The 24,919-nt window shown below is 44.4% G+C and overlaps 1 protein-coding gene across 7 annotated transcripts in view; it reads right to left on the minus strand.

The window, feature by feature from the left end:
- The window catches only part of CHST10 (carbohydrate sulfotransferase 10), a 32,664-nt gene extending 8,171 nt beyond the window's left edge, over positions 1–24,493 (minus strand). Inside the window, exons 1-6 of one of the 7 annotated variants that reach the window (XM_087823694.1) lie at positions 23,843–23,943; positions 21,876–21,945; positions 10,442–10,619; positions 7,289–7,377; positions 6,099–6,230; positions 1,307–1,398 (exon numbers count right to left, since the gene is read on the minus strand). In XM_087823694.1, coding sequence (XP_087679820.1) covers positions 1,307–1,398; positions 6,099–6,230; positions 7,289–7,331 — 267 coding nt within the window. In that variant the 5' untranslated portion in view covers positions 7,332–7,377; positions 10,442–10,619; positions 21,876–21,945; positions 23,843–23,943. Of the gene's footprint in view, positions 1–1,306; positions 1,399–6,098; positions 6,231–7,288; positions 7,998–10,441; positions 11,892–21,875; positions 21,946–23,596; positions 23,768–23,842; positions 23,944–24,411 lie in introns of those variants that run through there. The other 6 variants (XM_016209658.2, XM_016209657.2, XM_016209656.2 and 3 more) reach the window with 6 other exon arrangements.
- Between the last annotated feature and the right edge of the window lie 426 nt (positions 24,494–24,919).

Raw genomic sequence — 24,919 nt, forward strand, 5'->3', positions numbered from 1 at the left:
AGAGTGGAAGTCCAGGTCCACTACTTGCTGTTCCTGACATATTCAAACACAGTAACCAGTAAGGCATGGTTTGGTGTAGTGTTTTCAACCACAGTGACTCCCACAGGCCAATTCTGTATAGAAAAGTGGTCCCTCATCCCCTGTCTTCTTCACAGGGCTGCAGGATTCTGGCATGCCCTTGTCTCAAAGCACTTTATTCCTTTTACAAAATTCTCACCTTGCCTTTGGGTCCTTATTGATCCAAGTCACTACACATCAATTTCCTTAACTCTTCCTATTAAAGCCACCCTATTTTCTATAGGCTTGTTTCTTGTTGCTATAGTCCACCCACACCTTCCTTGCCCTGAAACACCTCAGGCAGAAAGCAACATTCCAGGCCCACCTGACGAGAGTTCTGCAGGCCTGATCTTTACTGCACCCACGTCCTGTGGCCAGTTAACTCCAACAGATGGTCACTCTGGCCAGGTGCAGGCTTTCTGGACCCTGGGGGCTCTAATCCCTCGTCCTTACACTGTAAGTCACGGGCAGGAACTGTCCCTTCTCTGTGGTTTAATTCTGGGCTGATACACGTTTAGAGCTTGTTCTACCCATTTCATTCCTTCCAGCATAACCTAAACCTTCCAGACCCAGAATGGGGGTCAGCAAGTGAGAAGGGAGCTCAGAGGGCATCCCTCACTGCGGCTGAGGCATGACCAGGAATTTATGTGTAAAAGGAGCCTGAGGAGAAAGACTTAGATCAGAATGTCAATGTGATTCTGGATGATCAGCCTTTTCCCTAAACTCAGTTCTCATCTACACTACTCCCAGGCCGGATTACCTGGTCTTCTGTCCAAGACCCTTCTAACGCTAAAATTCCTGATAATGGATCAGAGCCCATTCCCCCACAGCCCTGGTTTTCTCCTGATCTTGCCCAACATCCTCCATCCCCTGGCCAGGCTCACTGTGAGCTGGTCAGGAATTTGGCACCATTGGCATTTATAGAGCACCCATGATGTGCAAAGCACTGTGAGGAACATAAATAGATGGGACTGTGTCTCTTCCAAAGAGATGCAAAAAAGTGAGCAGGAAAGTGCCGAAGGGACAGAAACAGTGACTACACAGCAGAACATGAAGGGAAGTGGGAACAGCTGGCGAGCTCAGGGAGCGGGCAGGTTAGTGCCCCCCTAGTGGCAGAGGACCTGCTGGTGCTAGAGGGAGGTAGCAGTGAGAGGGAGACCCACAGGGAAGAGTGGGAAGAGGCCAGATGGGACAGTGCCTCTGCTGACCAGGCTGGATGGGACAGGGCCCTCTGCCCGGCTGTGCCCACCTTCAGTTCCTCAGGAAGCTGCTTCTCTCCCCGTAACTTCCCGGAATCGGGCACGGCTGTCAGGAACAGGAACTCCTGTTTGGCGCCGTAGGCTAGGAGACAGAGAGGTTAGAACCCTTCTCAGGGAGGAGCAGACACACTGATCAGGGTGGCAGGAATGAGGCCCCAGGAGTGCAGCTACACAAACATGCCCAACTGGTATGTGACAGGTGCAAAAGCAATTCGGTAGAGGGGGAAAGTCTTTTCAGCAAGTGGTACTCGAGCAATTGAACATCTACAGTCACATAAAACTATAAAACTTTCTTTAAAAACATAGGAGAAAATCTTTGGAAAAATTGATAAAATAAACTTCCTCAAAATAAAAACTTTTGCTTTGCACAGATCATGGAAAGGCAAGCTACAGACTGGGAGAAACTATCTGCAAACCATGTATCCAACAAAGGGGTTGTACCTGGAATACATAGAAAACTCTCAGAACTCAACAGTAAAAAAAAAAAAAAAATCCAATTAGAAAGTGGGTAAGACGTGAACAGATGTTTCACCGAAGAGGATATACAGGTGGCAAATAAACACAGGAAAGGGTGTTCAACATCTTGAGCTATCAGGCAAATACAAACTAAAACCACAGCGAATTGGTACAGGGTGGGGCAAAAGTAGGTTTACAGTTGTGAGTAACCAAAACAGTTTATTCTTGTATTATTACTTATTGTATTATTTTCCATGTGAACAGCTGTAAACCTACTTTTGCCCCACCCTGGAGAGACAGAATAGTCACAGGGATGTGCAGTCAACAACACTGTAGTAACTGCGTATGGTGTCAGAGGGCTACTAGATTGATCAGGGTGATCACTTCGTAAGTTATATAAGTGTCTAATCATGGGGTTGTATACCTGAAACTCATATAATATTGTAGGTCATCTATAATTTTAAAAAAAACAACTCAAGGCAACACACAGTGAGATACCACTACGCACCTATCAAAATGGCTAAAATACAAAATAGTGGAACTATACAATGCTAGTGAGGACGCAGAGAAACTGAATCGCTCATACACTGCTGGTGGGAATGTAAACTGGTACAACTCTGGAAAGTAGGTGGGTCGTTTCTTTAAAAAGTAAACACGCAGCTACCATACGACGCAGCAATTACACTCCCCGGCATTTATCCCAGAGAAATGGGAATTTATGTTCACACAGAACCCTGTACACAAGTCTTTGTAGCAGCTTCATTTGTAATAGCCCCCAAATTGGAAACAATCCAGGTGTCCTCCAACAGGTTAAACAAATGGGAACATCCATCTTGGAACACAGCAATAAAAAGCAACAAAGTACTGATACAAGTTGAAGGAATCCCCAGGGATTTTTTTTTTTTTATGCTGAGTAATAAAAGGCAATCCTATCACACAATGGATATAATATTCTTTTTCTCATTTCATTTTTTAAAAATTAAAAAAAGATTTTCAATTATAGTTGACATTCAATATTATACTAGTTTCAGGTGTGTAGCAAAGTGTTTAGATATTCACATACCTTACGTATGATTCCCCTGATAAGTCTAGTACCTCCCTGGCACCATACGTAGTAATTACAGTATTACTGACTATACTCTCTACTCTGTCCTTCACATCGCCGTGATTATTCTGTAACTGCCAATTTGTACTTCTTAATCCCGTCACCTTTTTCACCCAGTCCCCCAAACCTCTCCCATTATAATATTCTTGAAATGACAAAATGATGGAGAGGGGAAGAGATTAGTGGTTACCTGGGGAGAGGGAAAGGGGAGGAGGAAAGGGGAGGAGGAGTGGGTGTGGCTATAAAGGGCAAAAGGAGAGAGTACTGTGGTGAGGAAGGTGTTCTGCACCTGACTTTGACTGTGTTAATGTCAAAATCCTGCTCATGATTCTCCAGTGTCGTTCTGCAAGATGTGACCACTGGGGGAAACTGAGTCAAGGGGCATAGAACTCAATCTGTTATTTGTTACAACTGCATGTGACTCTCTAATGATCCCCAAATAAGAAGTTTAATTTTTAAAAACTCAAGTTAGCAGTCAGGTTAGTGCGTAAGCATTAATTTAAAAATTCATCGAAACTGGGATGAGACCAGAGAAATCTTACAAAACGCTAGTCCAGAGTAATAATTTATACTAAATTGATTTTTGGAAAACCTTTGGAGTAAAATTTGAAGATAATTTTCAGATCTCTCTAATCAAACATTTTACTTTTAAAAATTTTGTAAACACTAATACATAACTAGAAAAAAAGAGAGAGCAAATAAAAGTATAAAAATCGGCATAACAAAGCATGGACAAAGGCACAGTTCACTTTTAAAAAAAATCAAAACCTCTCCCCTTAGGTGATTAACACCAACACTGCACACACTACTGCAGCTCCACCTGCCCCGGCTCCCGTGCCCTCCCCGGCCGGCACCGACAGGAGGAGGCACCTGCAGCCGATGCCGCCCCTGCGCAGGAAGGCTGAGGACATGGCAGCAATGCCAACTACAGCAAGCCCCTCTCGCACGGCTTCCTATCTGACTCCAACTGAAACCTCTCTGCCACGCGCCTTTACGAATCCCACTAAAATCTTTTCCTCTGTTTTCTAGGTTTGGATTAAAATACAACCGAACCAAAGCTGTGCACAGGAGCTGTTCTGGGTCTGCAATAGGGACAAAGTGTTATGTTTATGGTGCAAAACTAGACAAAGGCATCAGTGCCATCAGCCCAAAGCTGCTGGATGGGCGCTGAGACCAAAGTCCATCCATCCTCCTGTGCAACCTCATCACCTTTGCGCACTAACGAGCTAGTAAAAGGTCACATTCCCTCCTGTCTGGTGACTTCCTGTTCCCACAGCATCTTCTACTACTAGCACTGCAATGCTTGGCTAGTTCAACACTTAGTTCAGCGGGTTTCATAGAAATCTAAGCTTCCTTAATAACATTTTAAATAGAACTATGTATCCTGAATTCTAAACAACTGACCTATCAATACATTTCTGGAAAGCAGCCTATTTCATACGCTCAGAAGCATATAGAATAGGCTTTGGCAGCTGTGGAACATCTCACATACTGGCCACTCATCTGCCAATTTTTAACATTTTTATGATTTTAAACTTCCTGGTAGTTCTCCCAAGCTTCTCTTGGCCTGACTCAATGAGACTGAAATGAAACTGAGTACAATTTATGTTTGGTTTGATTTTTCCAGTGCTTTGCCAACAGCCACTTATTTTCAGTAGATGCCATTATCCCCACTATGACCAAATAGTAGTTCCTTTCCCCACCTGACCCTCAGGAACAAGACTCCAGCTGCAAGACCAAGGATTCTGATCCTCCAGCTACAGCCAGGTGCCTTCATAACGTATTAGCTCACTTTTGTTATAGGCCTCATTATACTTAGAGTGTTTTACAAAATGTCTTTAAATTTGCCAAGTGACATACTTCTTTGTTTTTCTAGAAGGGATCACATCCATCTTCCTGACCACACTGCGTCCAGTCACCCAGTGTCACCACTCCCAACACACACTGGGCAAAGAACATGCAAAGACATTAAGGTCATTGGCTCTGCCCTTAAGCGGCTTACAACCAAGTTGAGGGGCTAAGTGGAGGCAGAAGACTGCAAGAGGAACGCAAACAGAAGGGAGCAGAAAAATTGGTGTCTACACTTACCTATCAGATGCACAAGTCTCAACATCCCCCACCATGAAACTCCCCTCACTGAATGGGATCTATTTCCTATAATAAAGCTAGTTATGACACCCAATTCTAGTTCAACATGACACTGAAATTTGTTAACCAAGGATAAGTCATTGCCACAGATATCACTGTGGCTTCATTACTGAGCTGAAGAGAGACCATAACACTATTTAAAAAAGCACACAACAGCCCAGCCTGTGTGGCTCGGGGCTGACCCATGAACCAAGAGGTCACTGGTTTGATTTCCAGTCAGGGCACATGCCCAGGTTTCAGGCTCAATCCCCAGTAGGGGGCATGCAGGAGGCGGCTGATCAATATGATTTTCTCTCAACGATGTTTTTATCTCTCTATCCCTCTCTCTTCCTCTCTCTCTAAAGAACAATAAAAACCTATTTAAAAACAACAACAACAAAAACCCAACAAGGTAAGCATTGCTTTAAACAGTAGTTCAGGACAAATCGGTTCTTCCTATGAACTTAACTAGTAGGGGAATCATTAGGAACAGGCAGGTGAGAAGAAAACACGCACATCCACTGAGGGATTCTGGAACAAAGCCCATTTTCCAGAGGACAGAGCCAGAGGAGCAGCCCCACAGACACTGAGTGACAAACAGATCCTCAATGCTAGAACCAAGGATTTGCTACCTGCGTTAAAGGAAGTGGACCCTCATCACACACGATGCTATTGTGTTGCCAGTTATTTCTGATGCACTGAAGGTGACCTTCAAACATGTGGCCACCAGTGTGCAGCACCAGCTGGCACTCAGGCATGCTGATCAATCACAGGAGTGTCTCATGACGACACCAAGCAGAACACATTCCCAGATCCTGACCCTGTGGGATGCCATGGAGGAGGCACCAAAAAAACCCACAAAGAAAGCATGCTCTGCCCACCCTCCAAGGGTGTTGCTGGGGAAGACCGTCTCTTCTCTTCCCACCCTTGCCCCTCTGTAATGTTAAGAACGTGGATGCCATGACCTCCACAGTTGCTTCTGGAATGAAAGTCCTTGGGTTCTGTGACAGAGGTCATCCATGCATGCACCCAGAAACAGTATCAGAGCAAGGTCTGGATTAGCCAAAATTCATTCCCCAAGGTAGCATACCTACCATCTGGGTCTTTAAAGGTCAATGTGATGAATTTGCTGGCCACCATGAACATGAAAATCACCCAAAAGCATGCGGCCAACAGAAGCCACTGGTGGTGCATGTTGTCAAATGTCAGCCATTCACTGATTCTTCCTGGAAAACAAGCGAAGTGCTCCTGCTGCTTACAAATACATCAATCAAACAAAGGTCAAAAGACAACAGGTAATTCCAGTTATTAGCATCAGTACAAATATTTTTAATATTTCTTGATACAGTGGGTACTTTGACTCGATATTTAACTTAACATTTTATTTTTAATTAATAATAACTTCTCCATTTGATAATTAAGTCGAAGTTAAGATACTTGAATAGAAAGGAGCCATTTCTACCTGCTTTGGAATGTGTGATAAAATTTTACTTTTGCAGCCCTGGCCGGCATGGCTCAGTGGTTAAAGTATCAGCCTGTGTATCAGAGGGTAGTGATTTTGATTCCCAGTCAAGGGCATGTACCTGGGCTGCAGGTTTGAAGCCTGCCCCTGGTCAGGCTGCGTGAGAGAGGCAGCCAGTCTATGTGTCTCTCTCACATCAATGTTTCTCTCTCCCCTTCCCCCTCCCTCCCACTCTCTCTGAAAATCAATGGGGAAAAAATATTCTCATTCCTTGGGTGAGAATTTTAAAAATTTTTTTTACTTTTGCAGATTTGCCTCTTGACTGCTTTCTGGACCAGACTAACATCAAAATGTTTCTAATTTCCTTTGCTAAGGGCTGCCATCTGCAGGAAGATGTGTAAAGTGTTGTGCAGAATAAGGGTGCTGGACACACCCATAGTCATGAACATCTCCCGTCAGGCAGATCTCGGCAGGCCAACCTGAAACTGCTCCTATGCCTCCAGCATCTCCCATGTGCCTCACCTCACTCTGCCTCTGAGGAGTTGCTTTGGGGTTCAAGATGGCCATCAATGCACCTCCTTGCACATACCCAGCACTTCATGGATCAAAATGTTTCTCTTACCCAGCACCAGCCAGGGCCTGGAGGCAGGTGGACAAGAGAAGTCCTGCCAAGGGCTAGACCTTCGCAGAGGGCAGGGGCCATCTGGGCAATTACAGGCAGGCTGTTTACAACCCTGACTTGCTGAGGAGATGTTGCCAAACCTAGAGAATCTGTACACAGAAGAAACGAACATAGAAACTTCTCCTTCTCCATTCACTTGCCTGCAGGGGCCTGTGCAGAAACTGGGGGCTGGGTGTTTTTCATGCTTTCACTGCCCGGGAGAGATGCAGGTCACACAAGTCGCATGGTGCTGCAGGAGACATATAAAGAACCAGGAAGTCACAGTCAGTTCTCGGCAAGAGAGACAAAAATGCGTTTCATTTCACCTTTAACACAGTGCTTCTTCAAGCCAAACCAAACCCCTTAAAGGAACAAGCCAAACCAAACGCCTTAAAGAGACCATGCTGGCTGGGCTGGTTTCTACCAGATGGCTGAGGCCATCCATCACTCCCGGCCAGCAGGGAGAACTGGTCCTCTCAGCATGTGCTGATGGCAAATGGCTTCAGAGAGCTTTTGAACTCGAGATGGGACAGAGCTCAGTGAGGACCCAGGGGATCAACTCTCCTCCTTGTCTCAAAATGTTTATTTCCTAGACTCTCACTGGAACCAGGCATCTGAAACCCAAATGCCCTCCACCAAGTGGTTACCTGGCCTTACCTGAACACGTCCCACAGCGGAAAGCTCACCACCTAACATGCAGCCTTTCCAGGGTGGCTTGTGCATCACCTGTCATCCTTAACTGCCCATACATTAGGCCCAGTGTGTTTCCTGGGGTCCCAAGTAGGGGACCAAATTAAACAGATGAAACAAATAAAAACGTAAGATACCCAATTAAGTCTCAATTTCAGAGGAACAACAAATAACCTTTTTAGTATAACTATGTCCCAAATATTGCATGGGACATACTTATACTAAAAAACTATTTGCTATCCTCTGAATTTCAAATTTAACTCGGTGTCCTATATTTTATACAGCAACACTACCCAACAAGGGGAATGCCAGTTCCTCTCCACTGGCTGGAAGCCAGCTGGCCTGTCCAAGCCAAGTTCCCTTCTCCTCTGTCATCCTCTGAGGCAGCACTGCACAAGGCAAAGACCTGGATGGTTCCGCCACTCACTGGCTCTGCGACTTAGCAAGAGACTTGACCTCTCTGGGCCTTGATTTCCCATCTGAGATCAGGCCTTCCTTGCAGGGTGGTCATGGAGATTAAATGAGAAAATGTACATAATGTACCAGCACTCACCTATCCTGGGGCAGACCCTCTACGAACATAAACTGGTTGACGTCTCAGCACCTTTTCCAATTTAATCAACATATACCCTTCTAAGGGTGGTGGGTAGAAATTAATGTGCCAGGGTGGTCTGCCCCAAGGAGAAAAGAAAGGAAAGGCCTTCCCAGGCAACTGAGGCTACTAACCCTTCCCTTCTAAAGACAAATCATCCCAGATGACTCAAGCTACTAACCCTTCCCTTCTAAAGACAAGTGAGGCATACACTGTGCCAGGACACAGGGTACTGCAGTCCTGAGTCCACTAAACTTGTCCCTCCAAGACAGTGACACTCAGTGAGGTCCGTCCTCATCGGTCACAGTGGGAAACCCCAGCTATAGGCCTTTTCTAACAGAGGCAAAGGGGCCAGTGAGGGTTGGGGAGTGAGTACAGGGAAAGGAGACAGGAATTCAGCAGGTGGCATGCAACCTGAAGAGAGAGGTATCCACTCCTGCACACTAGTTCTCAGGAAGATTCAGAAGCGAGGAAAAAGGCATGGTGCTGAGTGGCCTGGAGCTTGCAATCCACACTTTGCTAAATGCTGAGGGCACTGAACACAGACAAGGGGACCTCTCACACACGCAGACACACTTCCATTGCAGAGCAGGAAGCACACAGGCGCCTACACTGCCCACTCTCAGCTTCTTGCTCTGCTCATACCTGTATATCTCTGGGTTTCAGGCTCTGAGCACCCTTCTATCAGGCTCGCCCTTAGGAGGTTTTCATGGTTTGAATTTCCAATGGGAACTAGTTTTGAAGGGATATAATTTGAGTCCACCCACCAAGCTCACCTCTAGATGAAAGTAAGGAGATAATGAAATGAAGACCACAACATCTGCTCCCCAGGAAGCCAGTTCCTCTACAACTTATATCCTCCAATGTTTTCTTTCAGATGGGAATTTTATTTCAAAAAAAGTTCAATTTCTAAAGTGACTTTTGTTAGGATATCTAAAGCACCCTGTCCCCTTCCAAGCCCAGCCATGGCATCGGGGTTGGGAGAAGGAGGCTGCAAGGCTCCCAATCTCCCTTTGACCCCTCGTGACCCACCTGAACTGGGAAGGGAGGGTGCCCAGGACAAATGGGGACTCTGCTGAGGAGGTCTGGAAAGCTTCACATGCATAAGCTCTAGCCCCTGCCAAAAACCTTCTCTTGGGAATTAAAGCATACAGCCATAGATCCTGACCAGTGTCTTCAGTACAGCCACTCTGAACAGGCTGAGGCCTGGTAACAACCCCTATGCACTTCAGGAGGTCCCTTGGCAGGCCACAGAGCATGCACTCAGGCAGCCAGAGAGGGGGCACTCCCTCCCAGGCATTGGGCTTCTGTGAATTCGAGGTCAGAAGGGTCTGCACAGCAGAGGAAGATTCAGCTCGCCCATCACCACCCTACTGGCCTGCCCCAAAGCCTCTCTCCATCACCACACCTGGTTTTACTTCCTTCCCTGCACCTATTACAGTTTGAATGCTTTCCCTGGTTCACCATCTTCTTTCCCGGGTAGAATGTAAGCAAGGACTAGAACAATGCCAGGCACATGGTGAGTCAACCATCGTTATTTGCTGAATGATGACATCAACCACGAAACTTATTAGGAAGGATGTCAAGGTGGTGGCAGAGTAGGTGGAAGTTACAATCACCTCCTCCGAGGACCAAGCTGAAATTACAACTAAAATATACAGCAATCAAACTGAATAACCAACTGAAGACTAGCTGAAGAGGAGTCTTACAACCAAGGATTTACAGAAGAAGCCACATCGAGACTGGTAGGAGGGTAGAGATGTGAAAAGGGCTGGCCCCGTTGTCATGGACAGTGGTTGAGAATCTGGAGCAATGTCTCAGCTGTAGGATGCTCCCCCTGAGAAGCATGGGGTCACAATGCCAAGCCAGGCTCCCCAGCCCAGAGCACCAGAGCCAGGAAAAGGCAACCACATAATATCTGGCTGTGAAAAGCAGCAGGGTTTCTGTCTGTCAGAAAGTGACAGGATTCCACAGGAGACACAGGTACCCTCTTAAAGGGCCAACACACATATTTTCATTCACACCGACTTACCCTGGGCTTCGGTGGAGGGAGGGAGGAGCTGACTAGAGTCAGATGAGGAGAGTCTGGGGTTAGTGACTCTGGGAGGGAGCTGGGTAGACAGACACCAGGATCCCTGTGCTGAGTCATTCTCCCATACTGCAGACGCCATCATTCTTGGATGGAGCACTCCCCTCCGAGCAGCATCAGCCTGGAGGAAAGCAACTGCCCTACTCTCTGAACTCCCTCTTGCCCCACCCTGTGGAGCTTAGGCCCTGCTGAGGAGTCAGCTGTCTTGCCCAGGGCATAGAGGTCTGGGCAGACTCAAGGAGGTGTCAGTGAAGAATACTATATCTGACATCAAGAATACACTGGAAGGAATTAAAAGTAAGCTGTATGAAGCAGAGGATCTAATCAGTGACTTGGAAGACAAGGTAGAAAAAAACACCAAATCAAAGCAGCAAAAAGAATGAAAAAGAGGATAGTTTAAGAGACCTTTGGGACAACATGAAGCATAACAACATCTGCATCATAGGGGTACCTGAAGGAGAAGAGAGAGCAAGGGATCGAGAACCTATATGAAGAACTAATGACCAAAAACTTCCCTAACATGATGAAGGAAAAAGACATACAAGTCCAGGAAGCACAGAGAGTCCCAAACACGATGAACCAAAAGAGGCCTAAACAAAGACATATCATAATTAAAATGGCAAAGGTTAAAGACAAAGAGAGAATCTTAAAAGCAGCAAGAAAAAAGCAGTTAGTTACCAACAAGGGAGCTTCCATAAGACTCTCTCAGTTGATCTCTAAACAGAAACATTTCAGGCCAGAAGGGATTGGAATGAAATATTCAAAGGGATGAAAAGAAAGGACCTACAACCAAGACTACTTTACCAAGCAAGGCTATCATTTTAAATTGAAGGAGAAATAAAGAGATTCACAGAGAAGAAAAAGCTAAAGGAGTTTGTTACTATCAAACCAGTATTATGAGAAATGTTAAAGGGACTACTTTAAGAAGTAGAAGAAGGAGGAAAAAACACACAAAAGAACATAGTTAAAAGAATAAAATGGCAATAAACACATATCTATTGATAATCACTTTAAATGTAAATGACTTAAATGCTCCAATCAAAAGACACAGGGTAGCTGAATGGATAAGAAAGCAAGACCCATATACATGCTGTCTATAAGAGACTCACCTCAGAATGAAAGATACACACAGACTAAAAGTAAAGGGATGGAAAAAGATATTTCATGCAAATGGAAATGGAAAAAAAAGCTGGGGTAGCAACAATATATCTGTCAAAATAAACTTTAAAACAAAGGCCATAGTAAGAGACAAAAAAGGACACTACATAATGACAAAAGGAGCAGTCCAACAAGAGGATATAATTCTTGTAAACATTTATGTACCCAACATAGGAGCACCTAAATTTTATTTTTTTTAATCCTCACCTGAGAACATTTTTTCCATTTCTTTTCAGGAGCGTGGGGGGGGGGGGGGGGGAGAAACATTGATGTAGAGAGACACAATGACTGGTTGCCTCCTGCACACACCCTGACTGGGGCTGGGGATCCAGCCTGCAACTGAGGTACATGCCCTTGGTTGGAATCAAATTTGGCACCCTTCAGTCCGTGGGCCAAATGCTATAACTACTGAGCCAAAGTGGCTAGGGCAGGAACACCTAAATTTCAAAAGCAAATTTTTATGAACATAAAAGGGCAGACTGACAGTAATACAATCATAGTAGAAAGCTTTAACACCCCATTGATATCAATGGATAGATCTTCTAGACAGAAAATCAACAAGGAAAGTGACGCCTTAAATGACATACTAGACCAGATGGATTTAACTGATATCTTCAGAGCATTTCACCCCAAAGCAGCAGAATATACATTCTTTTCAAGTGCACATAGAATATTTTCTAGGATAAACCACATTAGGACACAAAACAAGTCTCAATAAATTTAAGAACTCTGAATCATGTCAAGCATCTTCTCTGATCACAATAGTTTGAAACTAGAAATCAACCACAGGGAAAAAACTGAAAAACACACAAAGACTGGAGGCTAAATAACATTACTAAACAATGAATGGATTAACAATGAGATCAAGGAAGAAACCAAAATATACCTTGAAACAAATGAAAATGAGTACACAACAACTCAAAATCTATGGGACACAGCAAAGGCAGTCATAAAAGGGAAATTCACAGAATTACAGGCTTACCTCAAGAAACAAGAAAAATCTCAAATAAACAATCTAACTTTACACTTAAAGGAACTGGAAAAAACAACAACAAATAAATCTTAAAGTGAGTAGAGGGAAGGAAATAAGAAGGATCAGTGCAGAAATAAACAAAATAGAGTCTAAAAAAAAAAACAATACAAAAGATCAATAAAACCAAGAGCTGGTTCTTTGAAAACATAAACACAACTGAGAAACCTTTAACCAGACCAACCAAGAAAAAAAGAAGACCCAAATAAATGAAATCAGAAATGAAAGAGAAGTAACAATTGACACCAAAAAAATACAAAGAATTGTAAGAAAATATTACGAACGATTATATGCCAACAAATTGGACAGTCTGGAAGAAATGAATAAATTCGTGGAAATGTACAATCTTCCAAAACTGAATTGGGAAGAATCAGAGAATCTGAATAGCCATATTACAACTAGTGAAACTGAAGCAGTAATTTAAAAAAACAACAAAAACTTCTCAACAAATGAAAGTCCTAGACTGGATGGCTTCACAGGTAAATTTTACCAAACATTCAAAGAACTAAAACCTATCCTTCTCAAACTATTCCAAAAATGTCAAGAGGAGGAAACACTCCCAAGCTCATTTTATGAGGCCAGCATTATCCTAATTCCAAAACCAGATAAAGACTCTACAAAGAAAGAAAAATTTAGGCCAATATTCCTCATAAATATAGATTCTAAAATCCTCAACAAAACATTAGCAAACCAGATCCAGAAATACATTAAAAAGGTCATACACCATGATCAAGTGGGATTTATTCTGGGGATGCTAGGTTGGTACAATATCTGTAAATCAATAAACATTATACATCACATAAACAAAATGAAGGATAAAAACCACATGATCATACCAATAGATGCAGACAAAGCATTGGATAAAATCCATCACCCATTTATGATAAAAACTCTCAGAAGAGTGAGAATAGAGAATACATACTTCAATGTAATAAAGACTATATATGACAAACTCACAGTCAAGATCATACTCAATAGGCAAAAACTAAAAGCGTTGCCCTTAAGAATAGGAACAAGACAGGAATGTTTGCTTCCACCACTCTAATTCAACATAGTACTGGAATTCCCAGTCACAGCAATCATACAAGAAGAATAAATAAAAGGCATTCAAATTGGAAAGGAAGAAGTAAAACTGTCATTTTTGCAGATGACATGATACTGTTTACAGAGAACCCTAAGGATTCAACCAAAAAACTACTAGAACTGATCAATGAATTCAGTAAAGTATCGGGATACAAAATAAATATGTAGAAATCAGTTGCATTTGTATAGACCAATAAAAAACTATCAGAAAGGGAAACTAAGAACACGAACCCATTTACAATTGCCTAAAAAAAAAAATACCTAGGAATACATTTAACAAAGGATGTAAAAGACCTGTTCTTGGAAAATTATAAATCACTGAAGAAAGAAATAGAAGAATATACAAATAAGTGGGAGCATATACCATGTTCATGGATAAGAATTAACAATATTAAAATGTCCCATACTATCCAAAGCAATCTATAGATTCAACACAATTCCTATCAAGATACCAATGGCATATTTCACAGAACTAGAACAAATATTTCAAAAATTTATATGGAACCAAAAATGACCCTGAATAGCCACAGAAATCTTGAGAAAGAAAAAGTTGGACTAATCACACTATCTGATATCAAAGTATAGTATAAGGCCATAGCAATCAATACAATACAGATCAATAGAACATAATAAAGAGCCCAGAAATAAACCCACAACTTTATAGTCAATTAATATTTGACAGTGGAGGCAGAAACATCCGATGGGGTTTACCAGTCTATTCAATAAATGGTGTTGGAAAAATTGGACAGATACTTGCAAAAAAAAATAAAGCTAGACCACCTTCTTACACCATACACAAGAATAAACTCAAAATGGATTAGAGACTTAAATGTTAGTCTCTATTATTATGGAGAAATAATCCTAGAAGAAAACATAGTAAAATCTTGAACATTTCTCATAGCAATATTTTTTCTGATATATTGCCTTGGGCAAGGGAAACGAAAGAAAAAATAAACAAATGAGACTACATCAGACTAAAAAGTTTTTGTGCGGCAAAGGAAATCATCAACAAAATGAAAAGACAACCCACTGAATGGAAGAACTGACACATCTGATAAGGGCTTAATATCCAAAATTTATATGGAAGTTATAAAACTCAACACCAAAATAATAATCCAATTAAGAAATGGGCAAAGGACCTGAATAGACACTTCTCCAGAGGACATACGGATATCCAATAGATATATGAAACGTTGCTCATGGTGACTAATTATCAGAGAAATGAAAATTAAAACCACAATGATGCCTGGCTAGGCGTGGCTCAGATGTTGAATCTGAGGGTCCAGGTGATTCCGGGTCAGGGCACATGCCTGGGTTGTGGGCTCGATCCCCAGTTGGGGGCAGTCAGGAGGCAGCCGATCAATGACGACTCTCTCATCACTGATGTTTCTCTCTCTCCCTCTCCCTTCCTCTCTCTGAAATCAATAAAGATATATTAAAAGGAAAACAACAAAAAAAACTTACAATGAGATATTACCTCACACCTGTCGGAATGGCTGCCATCAATAATTCAACAAACAAGCGTTGGTGAGGATGTGGGGAAATGGGAACCCTAGCACACTGCTGGTGGGAATGCAGACTGGTGCAACCACTGTCAAAGCAGTATCGAGTTATCTCAAAAAATTAAAAATGGAACTGCCTTATGACCCAGCAATTCCACTTCTGGGAATATATCCAAAGAAACCTAATTTGAAAGAATATATACTCCCCTATGTTCATTGCAGCATTATTTACAATGGCCAAGATTTGGAAGCAGCCCAAGTGCCCATCAGTAGATGAGTGAAAAGGAAAGCTGTGGGACATTTACACCTAGGGATATTACTCAGCCATTAGAAAGAAGGAAAGTGTATCTCTGGTGACAGTATGGATGGACCTGGAGTGTATTATGCTAAATGAAATAAGCCAGTCAGAGAAAGACAAGTACCATATGATTTCACTTATATGTGAAATCTAATAGTAAAATAAACTAACAAAGTGGAGACAGAGGACAGACTGACAGCTGTATCTCATAGATATAGAGAACAGACTGACAGCTGTCAAGAGGGGAGGGGTTGGGAGCTGGGTGAGAAGGGTGAAGGGATTAAGCAAAGAAAAAACAGAAAGACTCCTGGACACAAGATAACCATACGGTGATTACCAGAGGGAAGGGGGTGTGGGAGGGGTAGAAGAAGGTAAAGCGGGGATAAATGGTGGTGGGAGGAGTCTTGACTTGACTTACCAAAACACACAATACAATATACTGATGATGAATTTCGAATTGTATACCTGAAACCTATATAATTTTATTAACAATGTCACCCCAATAAACTCAATTTATAAAATAGTAAAAAAAATTGGAAAAAAAAAAGAAACTTATTAGGAACACTTAGGAGAATTGAAAGCACTTTAGCAGACACCTTGCCCAACCTTCAACCCAACACCTTCCAAACTAAAGTCTTTAAATATGATGCCCCCCTTTCAACTTCAAAATATTTCTTCAGTCTCCACATGAGAGCAGTTACATATTTAATACTCATTAACTGAGACTAGAAAATAAGCTACTAGGGCTTCAGTATTACTTGAAAATAAAATTATAATTTATAAGTCACGGCACTTACATGCTTCTGAATAGACATACAACTTAAAACATACTGAATGGAAGGTTAATAAATCCTGCTGAAGTCCAAGAAAAGGTTTTTGAATTTTAAATAAAACTCTATGCCGATAGGGGCGCAAATGACACAGATCCAAAGTGTCAAGATATATCAGTAAACAAAAAAGGAAAAGTTGCAGAACTGAATACATCCTATTTGTTAAAAAATTACATGTGTCAATGTATGTGATTATATATACATGCAAACATACACATATATGTAATACACAGAATAAAATCTTGAGAGGATGAGTGGTTATTTTTTGCTTTGTATAGTTCTGTATTTTAAAAACATTTTTGCAATAAACATGAACCCATTTTATAATAAAAACCAATAAAACAGAAAACGCTACCTAGGAAGATGGACCCTACTGTTTTTATTTCTGTGGTTTAATTTTTTTCTGCCTCACTTCTACCAAATGCTGCTTTCTTCCCACTTTGTAAGGTGGGGAAATGATGGTAAGTACTTTCCTAGCTGGGAAAAATTGGTATGAAGCGACAAAGTCAATGTGTATCTGAATATTTAGTAAACACACCTCTGTCCTCATTGCTTTTCAGTTTTTAAAATGATGTAATATTTAAAGCATAAAGTACAGAGGATAATATAACAAATACCCGTTTATAGACACGCAGATCTAATAGCTTTGCTGTACTTGAATCTTTTAATAGGAAATCAAGTGCACAAATAAGGCTGCTGCCCCTGCATGCCCCTGCTGGGCCTAATCCCTTCCGTCTCCAGAGCTGCCCCTCTACCTGGGTGCTTACATTTTTACTACATCTGAAACCACTCCTCTGATAGACACAGCAGCAGGGGCTTCGGACGGTGGTCTTCCCTGCCCAGATTAACGCAGGGCAGACTGGGGTAGGTGGAAAGGCGGGTTTACCTGGGACCTGCAGGGAGCTCCTGCACTATGTAAGGATGCTTTCATTGTCTATGCAGATACAGCCGGTGGTGAAGCCCAGCATGGGGAGATGCACAATTTTTAAACACTTAGCTTTTTATCTTCCTCATGGTATCACAAGAAAATTCATAATTTTTACACAGACTCAAGCAAAAACGCTGTCAAGGTAAGCTGGTTAAAAATTTAGGTAAACTGGAACTTGTTCTCTAAGTCGCATGCTATATGGGCCAACCAGTAGCAGTAAGGCAAATGCCTGGTCCCTCTCAAAATACTCCCTCCCCTCAGGTCGCATATCTCTACAGTTTACAACATACAAAGGCAAGCAGGAGTAGACATACAGCTGCACATACTTTTTTTAAAATCCTTATACAAGGACATGCTTAGAGAGAGGAAGGGAGAGATGGAGTGGGGGCTAGGGGGGAGGAAGGGAGGGAGGGAAACACTGATGTGAGAAACATCAATCAATCGTCTTCCATATGTGCCAATTGGGGATTAAACCCACAACTCGGGCATGTGCCCTGACCAGGAATCGAACTGGCAATCTTTCAGTGCACAGGATGACACTCAACCAACTGAGCCACTCCGGCTAGGCAGCTGCATATACTTTTAAAGGACACAACCTAAAACTAATTATATTTACCAAGGTCATCATATAAGGTATATTCATCCATCCAACAGAACAGGGGCAGGGACATAATACTGAGTCCAAACCAGTTCATGTCCTTATGGAGCCTGCAGTCCAATGGAGAGACCGACATGCATGAAAGAATCTACCCAAGAAGTGATATGAGGCAGAGGGATGTGGCGCTGTGAGAGGACAATACAAAAGGACATGACCTGGGTGGACAGGTTGGGGATGGCACAATTACCTAAGGAGGTGAAGGGGCAGGGCTCCAGGACAGGGGAACAGCATGGAACACAGGCCCAGAAGTAGGAGGGCGCAAGCTGGGGGGCCCCGAGTAACTGAAGGAAGGCCGCATGGCTGGAGTTTCCAGAGCTTGGCTAGAGAGGAGCCTAAGCAGATGTGATCAGACAATGCCCGGTCTTGCAGAGCTGTTACAGAATTTGGTTTCTACCTTGTGAGCAATGGAAAGCCACCGGAGGGAGCTTTACAAGAGAAGAGGGGTGGTAGTATCATGATCTAACTTAAATTTTGAAATCATTTCTCTGGCAACACAAAGATGTAAAGTGCAACTGTCCACTAAGCCACTCTTCAGTCTCAAGGCCATTTCCATCAAAGGAGCAGGAATATTCTACCAGGCAAAAGCAAGCCCAGCTAAGTGTTCCACATCATACATCGTCATCTAGGTCCCTAAAACCAGAGAATGAACCAGTAAGATCCATAATATATGATGGGTTGGGTTTTTAGGCATGGCATGTTTTTGCTTTGTGACACATGCATTCTGAATCTAGACAGCTACCTAATGGTGTCTGAGTTTATGTTTAGGGCAATGGTTGCAAGCCCTGGCTGTATAGCAGAATCACCTAGGGGGTTTAAAAATATATAGCAATGCCCCGAGCCCCAAGATCACCTGAGCCAAGACAAGACAAATCTCTGGAAATGGATCCTGGGAGGGTTTTTAAAGCTCAGTCCATGATTCTAATGAGCAGCCAGGACAGACCTGATGGTCCAGGCCCTCAGCCCCTCTCAAATTTTAATGACCAAAGGAATCCCCTGGGGAATCTTGTTAAAATGCAGATTCTAGGCATTTTAACATAATAGACATTTTTATAACACTTCTTTCCATTATAAGAAGGAAAGTTAGTAGCAAAAGAGTATCTGCCAACTAGAGTCTATCAATGATTGGAATTATATCAGAGCCCTAAAAAAATGGCTTAAAGTTAATTAGAATCAAAGACCTCCACCACTGTTCCCATTTACCCTCTTTTTCAGTCCTTCCAACTATAGGTAACTGACTGTAGAATCAGGGTTTGGTCTGACCTTGGGACAATCATGATAATTTGACCCAGCTTTTTTTTGTTGTTGCAGTTGTTAATCCTCACAAGCATATTTTTTCGTCATATGAGTATTGCTTTTCAGAGGGGGAGAGAGGAAGCAGGGGGGAGAGGGGGTAAGAGATGGAGAGAGAGAGAGAAACATCAATGTGAGAGAGACACATTGACTGGTTGCCTCCCACACATGCCCTGACTCAGGGCAAGGAGTGAACGCGCAACCCAGGTACATGCCCTTGACCAGGAATCAAACCCACAATCCTTCAATTCGCAGGCCAACACTCTAACCACTGAGCCACACCAGCCAGGGCTGACCCAGACTTTTAAACAAAAAGAAAGGCATTCCAAATTCCCTTCACCCAGCTCCTTTAACCCTGCCCCACTGTCTGCATTGTTTCTTTGAACACACATGCTCTCCATGGAGTTTACCTCCTATCCAAGGGTGACACCCACAAGGCTCACTATTTCTGTCTGCAGAGAGACTGGGCTTGAAATCAACAGTCCTTCTCAATGGCTGTTCTCCTTGAAGCCCGGTGACAAATGGCCTTTAAAAAGCCTGACATTTTCTGTAATTAACTCTCCTTTGTTCAAGGAGGCAACTCCCCAAGTGCCTCTTGCAGCTAATGGTGGCAAACTTGAGTGTGCCCCAGGTCCCCTGTGGTCATGGTGTGCTGCTCTGAACAGGGTCCCCCAGACCCCGAGGACTCAGCATATCCATCTTCAGAGTTTTCCTATTTCCAGTCATTAAAGAAGATTTTCACATGTCAAGGTGGCAGGATCTAAGGCCACGTCACAGGGTTGGGCTCTTTAAAATCAGTAAGGAGAAACTGGTGTTTAAGGACCTTAAGACCTTAGGGGGAAAGCAGGGGTAGGAGAGCAAGAACATAGCTGAACATACAAGAAATACTATTCTGTTTCTCTCTCTCTCTCTAAACTAAAAGAAAGCACATATTTTACACACTGGTAATTACTAACAATGGGTTTGGCACTACAGGTACACCTCGGAGTATTGTGGGATCAGTCCCAGACCACCTCAATAAAGTGAGGGCTACAATAAAGCGAGTCATAATCTTTTTGCTGATGGAGGGTCTTGCCTTCAAATTATAAAAAACAACATCTATAAAGTGCAATAAAGCAAAGCACAATAAAATGAGCTATGCCTGTATTACCATCTTTTGGTACAAATTCTCCCTCCCCTACATTTTAAAAATGATGCTTGTAAATCCATTTTGCGCAGCTGGCCAATCACTTTCCTGCCAGCGGCTTTTTTCCCCGGTGTTTGAGTTGTCACCCAAAACCGCAAAGCCTTTCTGAATTTTGCTGAAGAGCTTGACTCCCACCTGCCATGCTCCACTTCTGCCATGCACATTTGCTTATTAAAGGTTCTGAAAAAGCCTGTGGTAAATAAGCCCATCTAACTGTTTAAAACAGCTTTTTTCCAAATGCCATTCATTCAGCAATATTTACCAAGTGCCTATTCCAGGCCAGGAGTTTTTCTAGGCCCTGGGGATATGTAAGGTGATACACACTCCCTACTCTCACTGTGCTTGGTGTGAACAGAGGAAGACAGGACATAAACAAACAGAGCCATTAATGTATAGGGCACTCAATGCCATTGACAGTAACAATGCAGAGTAAGGGACCAAGGGAGGACCTCTAGGAGGGGGTGATGCTGAGAAGAGGCAGAACAGAATGCGGAAACAAATAATACAGCCACCTGCATGAAGAGCTTAGTCTGGATCCCAGAGTCCCAAGAGCAGCAAGGAGGCCCATGTCCCTCATGCCTCTGTGAAGAATCCTGTCAATGGCCCTTTACTGAGATGGAAACTCCTGGGTCGCCACCCCCATCACACACGAACCCCAGGGGAAGGATCACATGTTTAGTGTTCAGTTTCTAAAACATTCTTCCAAAACATATCCAGACACTAAAGAAAACTATGAAAATGATCCAGTACAGCACAAGGAACTGGTAACCCTGGGAGGACTCACAGGGAGAAGGGAAACTAGACAGCTGAGGGCTGGAGCAATGGGGGACATTCTACAAACAAGTCAACTTTTTTATGCCTTTGCATTTGAACTAAAACGTATTACCTAATCAATAAAATTATTAAATTATAACTTCATAAAATGAAACACTGCATATGAATTCATAATATATATAAAGTTCTATTATGGTCACTACGATTTTTATATTCACAGTTAGGGTTTCTCTCAGTCTAAGTTCAGAAATTCCCTTTGTCTACTTGGCCGTTGTCATTACAATTTACCACCTTGGAATGACCGATCATCTATAATCATATCTGTCCTAACGCAGGACAGATGTGAGGTTAAGACAGATTCTCATGGATAATGATAGTAAACAAATCATAAGCAAATGCCTGTGTAGGGCTCACTGCACGTCAGGCACTTCTCTTAGCAGGTACTAAACTCAACTAATCTCCAGCTCAGGCTTGCTGCCATTATTATATTTAAGAAAACATTTCTGCTAAATATACGTGTACATACTCCTACTGAAGAGTTTTAATTTTCCTAAAACTCCACATGAGCAAGAAAGCAGGCAGTAAGAATACTAAATAGCGCAAGTCTCAAGGAACTAGTGAACTCGCGTTCTTCACGCACCTTCCGAGGCCTGGGGTCCACATTTCCCTGCAGTACTTGCTTTGCCCGAGGTTCTTGCCTCCTCCTGTCTCTGTATGGGAAAATTAAAAAACCGGTAAGCACTATTGGAAGTGCCAAGCTCAACTTACTTAACACAACTTGTTTATACTTGGGAAATAGTTAACCACTTTGATTTTTCAAGTGCATGTTGCACAACAGGTCTCTTATAAAGATGGGTAATATTTGGATTTCTTGGTAAATGAACAAGCTTTCTAAATGTACCCAAAGAGCTAGCTGTTTAAATGACTGCCCTTGCAAGGCAGTATGGAAAATGAAACATGTTTTGTAGCAAAAATAACCAAATCCTATTATACTTGTTCTATGTGTTTGATATTGGGTAAAGAATTCCTGTGTATGATCAAATCTTCCAATGCGAGGTGTTCTCTGGGTTTTGCATTTCTCCAAGCTTTAACACCCTGGCAAATTCTAGCCAAATGTCATATCATAAATAAGTAACTAGAAATAAGTCAAACTCATAGAATTAGAGAGATTACAGATTTAACAGAATTATCTGACAAAATAAACATACCACTCATTTAGCACACATACAACCCAAGCTGCCTGGGATGCATGTAGCACAGTCCAGCTGCGCTTCCCTCGACTCTTAAGGATTCAATGTGAAAATTAAAAGCGATTTCCCAAAGATCAGAAGATTAAGCTTTATGTGCTCAAATCCAGATTCTTCCAGACCCGCTTCAGGAGAAAATAGACTCTCTTGGCTTCTGCAATCTCTAAGGCCCTGCCTTCACCTCTCTCCCGTTTCCATTTCTGCTTCTCTCCCACCTTCTCATTGTATAACCTCAAGCATTTGAAAACTGATCTTTCTGTAACAGCAGATGGCCTAGGATATTCACTAATTCTTTCCTCTCTTTGTTCAGTTTTGCAAGCACTTCAGTTTTCACTCCAGGGAAGGGAAGAATTTTTCTCTCGGGTATTTCTTTGAGATTCTTTTCTTCAGGGTCAAGAGCAAAGATGGAAAAGATTTTTCTTTCCATTTTAACCCGAGATGGGCTATTATGCCCTCTCCTTGAGGGGGAAGAGGGAGAAGACCCGTTTCTCTCTCTGTGACTTTTCTCTTTCACCCAGTCACTGAAAAGAGTAAGTGTAGGTGGCTGGAGATCGGCAAGCAGGAGCTAAACTCAGCTGCCTAATTTTAAAAATGCCTGAGACATTTCACCCTGGCAGTTCCCACTGACCAATACCCAACTCTTTATGGCTCAAAGCCCCAGACTTTGGGTATTTCAGACAAAAACCCCTTTATGTCAGCGCTCCCGCTCAGCTACCCAGAACCTGGCCGCGCCGCTTTCCATTCGCCGCCGGCCCCTCGCGCCTTTGGCAGGCGTGGAAAACAAAAACGACAGCTTTGGAAAACCTGGTTCATCTCGCCAGCCAGACGTGCAGAAACCAATGCCTCAGCCTCAGCTTCCGACAGGCCTCGGGGACTGGCCAAACCGGAGCCGAGAGCACCCTGCAGCCCGTCTGGCAGGCAGGAGCCCTGCATTTGCAACCACCCCTTCCCGCTCACCCACCAAAACGGTGCCTTCAGGAAAGGTCGCATGCACGTGGTCCCCCTCCCCTGCATGCTCCGTGCACCCGAGCGGAACATTTTCTTCCTCTTTCCGCCCGCAATTACAAACGCAAAAAATCTCAGGCAAGAATGAAAGAAGTCAATGACAGATCACCGAGCGTCCATAATCCCGGCGAGCCCCAGCATCCCGCGGCGAGGGCGCCGCCTCACCGCACAATCAACGTGAGGAAGGTTCTTCCATTCACCCCGCCAACCGGGGAGGTCCTCACGCCGCCAGCCACACCGAGATGCTGCTCGCGGAGAAACGCCCGTTCACCCCGATCTTTCCGTCCCCCCGGGCGCCCTGGGGGTCGGGGCGTGGGCATCCGCGGGACCCGGCCCCCGCTCGTCCCGCGCTCACCCTGCGTGGAGCCGGAGCCCTTCCGCGGCCCTGAGGCGGAGCGCGGCACCGCCTCTCGGGGCTGGGGGCGGAGGGCGCGCGTCCGGCGTCCGCGAGCGGGAAGCCCGCCGCCCGCAGGCCCCGCGACGCCCACCCGCCCGCCCGCCGGGGAAGAGGCGGCCGCGGCGCCGGAAGGAGGAAGCCCCGCGCGCCAGGCCCTCTCGCGGGGGGGGGGGCGAGGCCACCGCCGCCCGCGCGGCCCTCGCGGCCCCCTGCGCGCGTCCGTCTGCGCCGCCTGCGGGCTTGCGCGCGTCCCCGCGGCCGACCCCGCCGTGCGCGCGCCCGTGCGCGTCCCCGCCGCCGTCGCACAGCGCGCGCGCCGCCGGGCAGCGGGCAGCGGGCAGCGGGCAGCGGGCAGCGGGCAGCGGGCAGCGGGCAGCGGGCAGCGGGCAGCGGGCCGGCGCGAGGTGGCGCGGCCGAGGGACCCGGGGCCTGGCCTCCCCCGCGCGTCGCCCGCGCCGGAGCCTTCGCCCGGTCTAGCGCCGCCCTACCCCCCGCCCAGGAAAACAAGTTACATCCCAGGAATTTACCGAGAGACGTGTGACCGAGCCACGTCCCACCAGGTCGCCAGCCAGCACACCGGTTTGGGGTTTAAGAACGGAAAAAACACGAACCCACAGAAAAGACCAAACTTGGAAAACTGGGGCGCCTGCCAGTCAGCTGGGCTCCCGAGCGCCGACGCTGCTGTGCGCCGCCCGGGCCCGCGGCCGGCGCCGGGCTGGAGCCGATTCACACACGACCCAGAGAGGCCGGAGCTGCGCGGCCCCGCCCCGCCGAGTTGCAACTTTAAAAACGTTTTCAAGTTCTTAAGTTACAGTTGGCATGCAAGAATATATTAGTTTGGGGTGTACCAGGTGAAGGGATTACGTATAAATCGCCAGTGGTCACTTCTCGGCCTGCAGAAGGGGGTGAGACCGCAGGGTTTTCAGAGCCTGGTACGCAGTCGCTCCCAAAGTGTTAGCGGGCTTATTGCCCTGAAAAAGGTAACCTAGTTTTGTTTTGATATAAGCTACGTGTTTGTTAACTAACTATATGTCT

This window comes from Miniopterus natalensis, chromosome 13, assembly GCF_054644295.1.
Source record: "Miniopterus natalensis isolate mMinNat1 chromosome 13, mMinNat1.hap1, whole genome shotgun sequence".
NCBI classification, from domain to species: Eukaryota; Metazoa; Chordata; class Mammalia; order Chiroptera; family Miniopteridae; genus Miniopterus; species Miniopterus natalensis.